The sequence below is a fragment of the Melitaea cinxia genome, chromosome 7 (assembly GCF_905220565.1).
Source record: "Melitaea cinxia chromosome 7, ilMelCinx1.1, whole genome shotgun sequence".
Taxonomy (NCBI): Eukaryota; Metazoa; Arthropoda; class Insecta; order Lepidoptera; family Nymphalidae; genus Melitaea; species Melitaea cinxia.
Window position 1 is genome coordinate 739,276 of NC_059400.1, and position 13,873 is coordinate 753,148.

A 13,873-nucleotide genomic window follows, 5' to 3' on the forward strand; every position below is an offset into this window, starting at 1 on the left:
GTTGTTATGTCCAATTACAAATATTTATTTTAGAAATATTCTATTTGGATAATAAATACATAATTGACAAATAGTATCAAATGTTTATGTGTTCTAGTGGTCGTCCAGTGGTCGAAATTCGACTATAATTTAAATAACAAAAAAAAAAAAAACGAAAAAATGATTAAAATAAAGAAAGTTTTTGTCAATTTGACTACAGACTTTAACAATAAATAAAATAGTATATATGTATTTACGTGTGTCTGTGTGTCAAAGACATAATAGTGTGTATATTGTTTTTTTATTGATTTAATGTATTTTTTATGCATAATTAAAAAAAAATATTAGCATTCTGGACTCCTTCTCTATATAAACTATAAGTGTTCGAAATTCCACGCTCCACAACAGTACAAAGTTTTTGCTTCACGTATTAAAATATAGATATGGATTTTTGTTTGATAAATTTGAAATAATTTAGTGCAACGTTAAACTCAACAAAACCTACATAAAAAGTTATACGTACATGACAAGCAATTATTTATTTAACAAATAATGAAGTTAAACTTTGTCATAGGAATGAAATGGTAATTTACGATAAAATCAATCGAGTGCTACAATTAGCAAATCAGGAACATCAAAACCATATTGTTCATTCAATTCTAACCCTAACATAAAATCAATACGTGCGCTTATGGCGTGAAGGAATAAAGGATATAATATTCTACTTAGATGCCCTTAATTAGTAGTGAACTGATTTGTTACGTGTGTACTAGTTATTATGTAATAATATTAAGTCACGTAAGGCTGTTATTTTGAAGAGAACATGAACATGAATCATTTTAGTCTTTGAAGTCATTCGTTTAAGAACCCTCTTAAAGCATATTTGATTTGAAAGCATTATAGATATACAAAAAAAATCTCCTCACTTCTTGTTTTTATTCTTTGACTGTAATCAAAAGTATAAAGCTACCGAATAGTTTTGAGAAGAATATATAACGATGTTTTCTAATCGACTGTATCAGACGCAATTGATCAAAAATGAAATTCAGAAGAAAATAAGAGTTGATAACGAACCAAGAGAGAAGACACTATTTCAGACGCTGAAAGAAAGGGCTAGGAAATATTTAGTGATGTTTCTGGAAACTTCTTCAATACACGGATTGAACCATCTTGTTATTACTGACAGGCATCCGTGTGAAGTGTAAGTATAAAATATATTTTAGAGATAGATAAATTACTGGCAGACCCGGTGAACTTCGATTATGAGCATAAAATAAATCTGATAGTCTATCTGAATTAAAAGAAAATAATTTAAGCAACTCAGAGTGAGAAATATTTTGCTCAAAGCCTGGAGCAGTTCCTTACAGAAGTTAGTTTAGCCTATTGTAATCCATTCCTGGATATAGGCCTCCCCAAGTTCGCACCAAATATCCCAATTTTTAGCAATCCTCATCCAGCCTACACCCGTAATGTTACGTCGATCGTCGGTCCTACGGGCAGGTGGACGTCCCGCATTGCGTTTGCCAAGACGTGGTCTCCACTCCAGGACCTGTCTGCTCAAACGGCCATTGGTCCTGCGACACAGATGATCATTCCTTACAGAAGATCACAGCCAAATAATAATGCTCTTAAGTATTCCTGTAATAACGTAGATCGTTTAGATGCGTGTTGTAAATGGAAGTAGGTTTAGCCAAGTATTTTTGATCATCAAGAGGACCACACGCTTGTTGGCTATCCTTTTGATATAAAAAAAATACAGCTTTATGTTGTTTTCTTTTAGATTTTTGTGGCTGATTGTGGTGATCATGTCACTCTTCGGAACGGTGTACATCTCTCGCAGTACTTGGCTTCGTTATCAGTCATCACCAACTGTAGTCTCCATGGACCGCGATATGTTTGCTTGGAACACCACTTTCCCCAGTGTCACAATCTGCCCTGATGATAGCAAGATTAGTCCCGTGAAACTTAAAAATTATCTGGAGTAAGTATCTAGGTGAATTTTGTTTCTATATTTCTTCTTAATAGTCTCTAACCTTCATTTGAGAACTTCGTCATGGCCGGAATAAAGTAGTATTGGACCTTCAGGCAGATACCACGACGATTTTAAGAGGGAAGGGATAGCTAGTAGCAACTGGATGGTGAAAACGGGAAATCGGATCTTGTGGTGTACCTTAAGTCCAATAGTAGACTGTAGATCTGTAGGACTGTAGGTTTTTATTTATTTATAAATTTTGATCCACGGGCTCAAAATGCCCGTGTCTTTGTTTATCATGCATGCATTATAATACTACAGGCGATTTTTCTACTTATTATACTACAGATCAACAGTCCTGTGACTGCCTAGTAAAACTAGGACGTGGTCCGACGCCGACGGTTTTTTTTTTCTTACTAAATACTGTTTATGTAGAAGTATACACATAATTGCTTTCTAATTTCTAACATTATTATTTTTCTTATCCATGTCTATATTTACACTTATTTGCCTAGTTATCATATATGTACACTTATTTCCTAGTTACCATATATGTACACTTATGTTCTACTTACAATGTACACTTATCCTATGTTACTGTTAGTAAGGTTTTTTTTTTCTTATATGTACATATATTATTTTTTATATAGTTATTATTTGTTTATCTATGTATAAGTTATCTATTTCTGTTATTTACTTAAATTTCACTATATAATTATTTATTTATCTATTTATTTATTTTATTTTATAGGTACATCCACAGAATACATATGGGACATTATATATGATTCACTATTACATTATTATCTAATATGTATCCCATTACGGGGTACACAACATTCCACAATATATTAATGCCGTAAAGCAAGTATAATTAAAATTACTTCGCATAAAAAATTAAAAGTAAAGATCCTACTTGTTAATAATAAAATTCATTTAAAAAGGTCATTAATCACATTTATATAAAAAGTAAAGTTAAGATAATATTAATAATCAAACTTAGCTTAACTAAAATTTAAATAATTATATCAACAAGGACTGTAGGTAGGGTAGTAATGATGAGTCTTTAACACGTTGAACGCCATGGGGGACACCAGTTGGACCTCACTTGTTTGGTTCATGGGGACAGTTTAAAATTCCTTATTTACATAAAATTTATGATAAGTTTTTATTACAGTACTATACCTATTCTTAAAGATCTTACTTATTTTTCCTTACACTATATGATATATTTATCTAAAACATATTTTTCAAGTTGACTCAGGCTCGCGGTCATGTGGTATCCTCTGCGACACCAACGGAAAAATTGTATGTCGACTACATACTGTCTACATGGTGTCTCCATAGCCCAAACTGAAAAACTAAAAAATCAAGGCGCCATTCAACGTGTTAACAATATTACCAAATCAATAAATAAACGACATTCTTGCACAAAATAATAACCATTTATTAATGTGAGCATAGTCAAAAACTTTATCTGTTAATTTGTGTTTTAAAATTTTTAAAGATGGTGACTCAAACATTTTTAAACAATTTCTAATATCATATCAAAAATCTATAAAGAACTTACTATAAAAGGCGCTGCGGTCGCTTAGAACGGGTACATCGTTCCATAGCCTAATTGGCTAAAGCACCGACACGGTCAGTCGGAGATGCAGGTTCGATCCCCACTGATGGACGTTATATATAATATGTTACTATTTGTAGTCCATTAACGTTATTGTTACTTAGAATATATTAACGCAACTTCTAGCTTTAAAATTACGTTTAAATTTTCTATACTGCGTCCGTTTTATTTCACTATAGCCACACAAACGCAGATAAGGAAAGATTTGAAGAATTTATCCACGCGCTCGCTAATGCTAATTTCACAAACTTCAATACTATTCCGCAATACGATGCGATCAGTCCTGATAATTATATAGAACTGCTTCTGAATTTGTCTTCTGACTTCAACCCTACTCTGAGCATCGGTGCTTCGGGCATTCATCTTCAGATTGTTCCAACTGTAACTGAGATGGGTATATGCTATGCTATCAACTCTAAGGTTGCAGTTTACAATTCACCCGAGTAAGTATCACACAGAGGTCTGGCTTTAAATTCCTTTTCTTTTTCTACAGTTTCAATTTCTTCAATGATTACTTTAATAATGGTTTTCAACTTATACCAGATATGCCTGAAGATTTTTGCCTAATATGTAACTTAGGCAAATAAGTAGATGGTACTCCTAATGGTAAATGGTCAAAGTGACTTTAGATAGAATATTTTTGATGTATAGAAAGTAAATGGCAAATTTCGGTCTTGTTCCTTTTGATTAAAATATCAGTTATCATTAATAGTTATTGATGGTAGTGATCACATTGAAGAAATGGGCACTTGTTTATGTTAGTCTTCGTCCACTTCTTCTTTTTGTGTTTATAATGATTTTATATCTTTTACTTTAAAGGTATAGAGCAAAAAATAGATGGGATATTATTGATTCAAATACTTCGACGTTTTTCGTTCATCCGTTAGATGGGGAAATGTTCGCGCAGGTTTTGAATATATCGACATCTTATAAAGTAAGTAATGTCATTTTATTTATTTTTTCATTTATATATTTTTCTATACTTAGTTCTCCTACACGGAGAAAGAGGCCTAAACCCAATAGTGAGGTGTTACTGGCTGAAGGCGATACTTAATTTATTGAACAACACAAATAAAAGGACAACATGAATGAAATATAAAAAAACCACAAAAAAAAACATAACGATAGCAACAGCACAGTTTTATCTATTAGGGACTTATTTCAGATAACCTTAGGGTTAGAGGATTATAGTTCTGATAGTGGCGGTTTTATACAACATATGCAAACACAAAAAATGTACACGTACGTAGTAACTATATTTTACGTTTCATTCTATAGGCATTTATCCACGGTCCACTGGAGGTTCCGGATCTTACGACGAAGCACCAGCAGTCTACTCCAAATTTCTACATGAAACTTTATGTAACAGCGTTGACAGTTTACACGGCACCAGAAGCGGCTAAGTATTTAAATAACATTTTCAAGAATCATTTGTGTAATTTAGTAAATAATTGTCTGCAGTAAAAAGTACCAACTACGGAATTTAACATGCCATATATTTATGCAATATTTGTGTTTCCAGGAATGAATTTGTCATCTTGTAAAACAATAGTGGCAAAATTTTAATTTTTGTCGTAATTATTCTAGCGAGATAAGTGTACTTGCGAGTTACTAACACATTTAACTAGGTCCAAGATTATAATTTTATGTAATATTACAAGTCTGTGCCCCTAACAATTTAGGAGCATGCAATAGACAGGATATGTGAATCGAAACTGATTTTTTGTTGTTGTTTTATACTAAATCGTATTCATTTATTTCCATTAAACCGAACAAAAGTAGAAGGTTCTCAATTTTATTGTATTATTGTTTACAGGCTCTGATCCTTCTCCTACACGGGGAAAGAGGCCTATGCACAGTAGTGGGATATTACAGGCTGAAGCGTATTGTTTACCGATTTTAATGATTTTTTTTCCGTTCAGAAGCTGGTCGTGTGGTTTCGTTTTTTTGGAACGGTTCCATTTAAATTTGAGCGACGTGAAACGAGCGTGTATAGTACTTGTCGATGTAAATTGTTTTTTGTTTTGTTTAAGAACACATACAATTATTTACCGTTTCAGGTTGAGCGTGGCCCAGCGCCGCTGTCGCTTCCCTCACGAAAACGTCCTGAAGCACAATTCCGTGTACTCGTACACGATGTGCCGCATGGAGTGTAGATTGCGACTCAGTCTCAAGTTCTGCGGCTGTATACCGTACTTTTACAGGAAAATTGGTTTGTGATTGTATTAGAGAAAAACGAGTGTCGCTTTAGGCCACAAGACTGAAGTAAAACTTCTGCAATATAGACTTGCACTATGTCTTAGAAATACGAAACGTATCTGGCCATGAGAGAAAGAGAGAAAGAAAATGTGTGCTCGCATCTCTCTTTCTTACTTCGTTTGTCTAGCCCTATCATATTTTTCGTAACGGTCTCGTTACGCATTTACAGTTTTACTTCAAATCCGGTTTTTAGAAAGCTTTATTGTAATTATTAGAGATAAGTTGTTTTTATATTTCCAAACTTCTTTCTCTGAGTTTGTCTGTCTTGGTTTCAATTCCCGCATGAGTTTGGGGGTACTATTTATATTTAATTAATTATATATGTATTATTTCTATGTATATTTATCAAAAAAAAAAAATGCTATTACAGTCAGCTGTTATCTATCACACATGCGTTATAATATAAAATAATGAGCGCCGTTTTTGAGATTAGCGTGCACAAACATATTAATTACATTTTCATGTTTACTATATGTATGGATATAAAAATAATTTCAATTTCAATTTCATAAAAATATCTAACTAAAAATTAAACTACACGAATGTCATTAAATTAAAAGTAAACTAAGGGTTATGGAATTTGGCAAGGAAAAAAGGATAATAATATTAACTTTTTTTTTAAATTATAATAAAATAAATACTAAAATTATATACATATGATAAAGCATAACAATTAATACGTTTTCACTTTAAAAAAAATGAATAGGTGTATTAATTTTTTTTATATAATGAAACATAAATAACTCTTTAACAATGACATTTCCAGTTACGCATATTTCTGTTAACTTGTGTATGTATATTTTAATACTACCCTACATATCGTTAATTTTTTGTCTCGACTATGAATTGTTTATATATTGTATTGCGATGTACCCAACATATCAATTTTTGTTTAATTTTAATCTTTGTAATTTCTCATGTAAGTCAATTGTATTTTGAGAAATAAATGATCTTTAACCTTAAATAGAGTAACTTCTCTAGTTGACGATTTTTGAATCAAAAAAGTGTTACGTAAGGAGCAATTCTTCTAAAAATACTTGGAGTAAATTTGCTATTTTTATATTTCAGGCGATGAGAAGATATGTGATGTGGACGGTATGTACTGTTTAGGAAACCACACAGGTAATACACAGTGTATATTTCTTAAAACATATATTTTCTGTATTTTATAATAATTTTTGTATTTGAATGCAACATAATTCAATATTAAACTTCTGAACATTTTTAAGCGACTAAAAAAATGGAGAAGGTTCTTAATTCGACTGTATCTCATTACTCACTTTTACTGTGTGTACCGAATGTGTGAATCGAAAGCGGATACTTGTTTTGTATATATATTTAAATTTGATAGAGATCTGATGACTATTTTTTTAGTAATCTTTTGATAGCGCGTATTTACTTGAGTAATTTTTCGCCTACTAACGTTGTATTACTTGTCGATGTAATTAAAGACGTTTTTTTTTCATTTTGTGTAGATGAGTTATTCAAACTAAGGACCAAAACTGGAAAGAAGATGAAATGCGATTGTTTGCCCTTATGCGATGATGTCAACTACGTCCTACAGTCGAATGTGAGTGTGCTCAATGCTGATAGTGATGCATATAAAATGTAAATGTCCAATTAATTGAGATAAAAATCTTTTTACATTTTTATTGTCTCTAATAATATTATGTGCTGCTGTGTGGTTACGGCAGTAAAGAATATAGCCACCCCGTCTTCCCGTGGGTGTCATAAGAGGCGACTAAGGGATAACACAGTTCCACTACCGCCTTGGAACTTAAAAAGCTGACCGATGGCGGGATAAACATCCAACTGCTGGCTTTGAAATACACGGGCCGAAGACGACAGCAGCGTCTACGGTGCGACAAAGTCAGCTCTGCGGTCCCGCCTGCCCAGCGTGGTGACTACGGGAAAAACACATGAATTCACGCCGTTTTTGGCATGAACTTGTGGAGGCATTTGTCATAATTTTATGTACATTACAATTTGACAGAATGTTTAATGATTGCATTATTATATTGCCGATTTTTTTAAAATTTATGGTTGAGTTTCTTCCTGATCTTCCTTAGCCGAATTCAAAGATTTGTTATACAACTAGGTCAGCAAACAAACGGCCCACCTGATTGTAAGCGGTTACCGTAGCTTATAAAAGCTTACAACACCAGAAAGGAAGCTTCCACTACGCGCATTGCCGACCCTAACTCTGACCATCCCCAAGAGCTCTGGACACCTTACTCACCACAGAAATACAATACTACTTAGGAGCAATGTTATTTAGCTGTGACATGTTACATTACAGGATTTACAAAAATGGTTCCTGGGCACTTACTTCCAATGGGGAATAGTGACATATCCCAGAATGAGATACAGAAGAGACATTATTTTCGGATTTACTGATGTACTAGGTATCTGTTCCCACTTAAATATTAGCAGATTATTTTGTAATGTATTATCAGATATGATAAATGTAAGATAATTTAGTACACTAACAAACAAATAGAGGATTTTCTCTTTTATTTTCTTTTCCGTTTAATATACAAACTTGGTAACTAAAATATATTTTTTTATAAATCTATTTTTCAAAAAACAACCTTAAAGCTTAAATTTTTATATGGCAGCTTTGTAAACAATATATTTTTTTCAAAAGTTAAATTTTAATACTTTATAAATTTTCTCTATTTTTGTTCTCTCTTCCCTTCTGTTTTTTTTCTAGTTTGATCCATTCCATTTATACTATTTATTATTGGTTATTTGAATTATTGTTTTATTTTCCTTTGAGAATTAACCCAATAACTTCTTATCTATGTCTGTGCAGTGTCCGTCGGTGGGATGGCAGGACTCTTTCTCGGCTGCAGTGTCCTGAGCTTCATGGAAATTGTCTATTTTCTGACTTTACGTTTGTTATGTTATACCCGAAATACTGTCTAATCTATCTAAATATTACATATAACAAATACCATTAAGAATATCTATTTGTTTTTGAAAATAATTTAAGGCATTTGAAGCTTAGAGGTTTTTTTAAATTTATTTTTAAAACCTTAATTTAAAAAAAAGACAGAAAAATATAACATTTTTACACTGGCGCACGTTGTCATTATACAGGACAGTTATGCTTTAAGATTCACTTTGGGAAGACACGGAAGTGTCAGTGCTTTGTTCTAACCAATTATCCCACTCTCAAAAAGAGGGGTGTTATAAGTTTAACGTGTTTGTGTATGCGTGTATCTGTCTATGGTATCATAGCCCAAGCCGATGAATCGATTTTCGTTTAGTTTTTTTTTTTTTGTGAAGACGCTTGGAATATAGAAATATTTGAACTTAGTGACGATAATAATTTTATAATAGGTTTAAAATACTATTTGTTAGTTTTTAGAGTTCATTTTTTGTATCGGGGTGTGGGGAGGGGGGGGGGGGGGGTTAAAATTTTTAATTTTACTTTTACATACATTAAAAAAATATTCATTTGCTTAGATATTGAGTTGAGTGTATTTACAGAAACGTGAAAGCCATTTATCTGAAACATTATAGCTTATACGAGATACATATTCATTAACGTCTTGAATTATCACTCAACATTAAGATAGTAATACGTTTCATAAATAACCCCAATTAAACCCAACCCTATCTTCAGGTAAATTTAATTTGGGGCCAGCTTTATAACCGTATCGGGCCATATTAACACATCGTAAATTTAATCCAAAGCACCTTACTAATAATTAAGATGTTGGGACCAATTTGGATTGTTTGGTCCATTTCGTCGGGTCTTTGTCAAACGGTTGGTAATGTCTGGGTCAAATCGTTTGGGTAAACATATTTGGGTACTTACCACATAATTACGATAGTGATACTAAAGAGTACAAGGCTCAGCATTAATTTTTCAGTTTACTCTAATTCTTATTTTCACTTTTTCTTAAAAAAAAAACTGACTTTTAAAGTTGAGTCATTAATTTTAATTAGATAGTTCATTTTAAATTTCGTGCTCGTTTTGTAATAAAGTAAGGTTGGCTGAATAGTTTTGTTTTATTGGTGTGATGGTATGTTTTTTTTTTTTTTTTTAAGAGAGCAGGTAAATCTTCAAAAGACATCTTTTAGCCATTGTTGGTAGGTAGTGTAGGATTTTTACCCACTAAAACCCTCCTCTCTTGCTTTAGTAACCAACACCCCGGAACCGCGATAGCATTACTTCGAGGTGTTTGGTACTCCACCCTGCCGGTTTTATAACGGCATGTCCCCCGATTCCTATTCCTCCTCTTTTCTCTTCTCCTGCAGGACCACTCTCACACACTCCGACATTTTTTGCCAATTGTCACTCGTCGCCATCAATGTGAAGTGTGATGGTATGTTGTGTGTGTGTGTTTATTGGTACTAGATACTAATGTTACGTTTCAATCTCGTTTAAGTATTTTTATAATATTAGTAGATCTAGTGATAGATGCGATGCTTAAAGAAAAATTAATTTCTTTATACTCGTACATGTGCATTGAATAATAACAATTTTATGACTACATACATTGTTTTAATTGTGTTAATATTACTAATTCACATTAAATAGAGTGCCTCATAGTTTGTAACTTTTTGAAGTAAAACTTCTTTTTTTGCACGTTTGACTTTGGGAGTAAGCTGGTGAATGCGTAACGAGAGCGTTACGGAAAGTGTGATCGTGCGAAGCAAACGGAGTAAGAGAGAGAGAGATAGGTGTGAGCACACATTTTCTAACTCTTTTTCTCTCATAGCAAGTAACGTTTCGTTTATCAAAGACAGTCACAGTGCAGGCCTACTGTGAAGAAGTTTTACTTCAGTCGTGACGTCTAAAGCATACTCGTTTTCTTATTATTTCTTCAAATTTTAACACAAATATTTTAACAACAAAATTATAATGCAAATTAGTCCAAATTATCAAAATATAGTTCCTCGAGTCTTGCATGATCTATTTAAAGCGCAGATTTCAAGAGCAATTAGCTTGGCATTTGAACGCTGTATGTAAAGCGCTGTGGACCCTCCTTATCATTCTGCAACAAATACCTTCGCTATGAAACACTCATTTCAACTTATCTTTAGTCGCCAAGACGTCTTATATATATCGTCATAAACGTCTTAGAGTTTGGTTGCAGTGACAGCGTTTTTATAAGCGAGCGTTTTGTTTCAATAAGTAACTATAAATATTTAAATATCGTTTATTCCCAAGATAAGCAGCTTAATTATTATTTTATAGGTAATAGCCGACTGATATAGTTATATTTTTCAGTAAGCGTAAATGTCAACAATTAGAGTGAAAAGCATAGTCACAAATTAGCAAACTAAAAATACTTTAAACAATACTTAAATTACCTGACGGTAAAATGTTACCGTAATCTTATTAATGCTCGTGGGACCAGAAGCATCAAAAGAGCGTAGTTAGCATTACCATCACTGCCAACATGTATCCTCAAGAGATCTGGCCATTTTAAACGGATGGTATATTCACAAAAATATCGACTATTTTGACATTGTAACTCCGAGTATCCGACTACGAAAAGTCAACTCTTGTGCGTATATAACAATATCCTAAAACGATTCTACAAATTGTCAGAAAATAAATTTAAAGTTCCTATTAAAAAGAATTTCATAGATAAATGTAACTTTAATCCAAATAATATGTATTTGATTTAAAGTTACATTAACGATAAAGATGCTTGGATTTAGTGGAGCCGCATTTCATATGCGCAGGATATGATGAATTTATAAAGTAACCTACCTGTATGTACGTTCTTGAAAAAAAAATAGTACCTGCGAAATTTCTTTTCGATTCTTTTCTGCATAATCTACATTCCGAACCAGTGGTTGTTTCACTTTGACAGCTAAAAGTCAAAGAAAAGAAAATGAATGAAAGAATAATTCAAATGGAAATAGAAATACGAAAAAAGAAGTGTGTGTGTGTGTGTGTCAGCTCCAACGCACGACTGGAGTTAACTCCTTTAGATCAATTGTCTAAATAGTCATAAAAAAGGCTTACTAGTCTAAAAAAAATACCATATCAAATGGTAAATAGACGAATTAAATAACGCCATCTATCTATCTAAGATGACGTTATTAGAGAAACAACGAGGTCATTCGTTTAATAGATTTTACCTCATATTTTTCTCATATCGGGGGCCTCATATAAAAATCAATTCGTAAGGAGTAAACTTTAAAATAGCTTTGTAAAAAATTATACTCAATTATGTTGCTACGTATTAGTGAGGCCACGCCACGTTCGACTAACAATAACATTCGACGGTACGGACGGGGTGAGGCGATGAAGCAAACGCTAAAGATTATTGTTTGGAGTTAGCGAGGTGTAATTTAATTCAGAGACGTCCTACCTCTCTTGACGATACTTGCGCTAGTGACGAGGATAATTATTCAAATGAGATATCGATAAAATTGGTAAAAGATAATTGTACGGGATCTCGAGTATTTAATGTTTGTTTTAATTATTTAAGCCTGTCCGTTTAGAATATGTACATGTTAAAATAGCTGTTATACTTTTTTTACTGAATTTTTTGTTCGATAACAATAAAATATAGCCTATATTACTCCTGAATAGTGTAGCTTTCTGTTAGTGAAAGAATTTTCATGATCAGATCAGTATTTGCGAAGATTACCCCCTACAAACAAACAAAGTTAGAAACTTTACCTCTTTATAATATTAGTATAGTTAAACGCTTCACGTTCAACGGCCCTCACTTGGATTTTCTCCTGTATCTGGGGCCGGAAACGTAAACAGTACACAAGCATAAACGCTCAGACCACCGAAAATATTTGTATGGTCAATGCATTCAAACGTTAATTTCTATATTTGAATAAAATAGTATAATGGTGCATTATTGTTACATATTGTTCTGAATAATGCTAATTTAATACATTTTTTATATTCATGCTTATTAAAAATATTACTGAACAAATAATTATTTTTATTACATAATCGTCTTAAAGGACAAAAAAAAATACAAAAATATCAGTTTATAAGTAAATACGATAATATTATCGTACAAATAAATTTCACAGTATCATCGATAAACCGCGTCCCATCTCTACAGAGGTGGCGTTTATTAACTGTATATGTTAAGATTTTAATTGCGGGCATCAAGTGGCTTTTGTGAATTGTGTATGAACTGAGCTTTGTTTTATCTCGCGAGGTAATGAGGTGAGGGCGTACTGGGATGTACGTATGCATGTGTTTTCTGTAATAACTTTAGGGTAAATTTCAAACATTCGAGGTTTTGTTTTCATAATGAACAGAGTGATAATATTTTTAAATGTATTTTCAATATTTTACGCGTTGGCGCAGCGGTTATATTATACTGGCTGTTACGCTGGCGGTCGCGGGTTCGATTCCCGCTCACGACAGACATTTGTATCGGCCATATAGACGTTTGTCGTGGTCTGGGCGTTGTGCTTGTGTATTGTGTGTGTTTCCGGACCCCCGACACAGGAGAAAATCCTACTGGGGGCCGTTGAGTGTGAGGCGTTTATTTATTTATGTATACTACATAATTGAAATAAATTCAAATTATGGGTAATGTGTTTTAAGTTGTTAAGTTGTGGGTATATGACGGATCGCTGAAAACGTAGCGATATTGTTACGTAACTTGCGATAGTTAAACGATAGCATTGATCACACAGCTTAATAACGATAGTAAATTAAACAAAAGCGCTGCTATGTGTGTCACAAAGATGGACTAATAGGGATGTGTTAAGATTTTTTTTTTTTTTTTTTTTTAAATTGCAAGATTATATATCTATTAAAATGTTTTTGGTGCTGGCTTCAAACCAAAATGTATGTCTAAGTTAGTGCGATGGTTCGTAGAGCTATCTATCGCATAATGATTCAGTGATTTTTCATTAAATTGCTTCATTTTATTAACAGGGATATTTGCTTAACGTGTTATTCTTTGATATACCACTACTGGGTATAGGCCTCTTTCCCCATGTAGGAGAAGGATCAGAGCTTAATTCACCACACTGCTCCAATGCGGGTTGGCGGATATATTCCCTACTATGAGCGAATATGCTAC

At 32.9% G+C, this 13,873-nt stretch overlaps 1 protein-coding gene across 1 annotated transcript; it reads left to right on the forward strand.

The window, feature by feature from the left end:
* Positions 1–977: 977 nt before the first annotated feature.
* Positions 978–8,793, forward strand: LOC123655065 (sodium channel protein Nach-like). The gene is given in 10 exon segments (XM_045590903.1): positions 978–1,180; positions 1,760–1,972; positions 3,758–4,021; positions 4,398–4,512; positions 4,857–4,981; positions 5,639–5,790; positions 6,906–6,959; positions 7,313–7,407; positions 8,137–8,242; positions 8,653–8,793. Coding segments are annotated over 10 exon segments (1,440 nt in total). The 3' UTR covers positions 8,766–8,793.
* Positions 8,794–13,873: the final 5,080 nt, after the last annotated feature.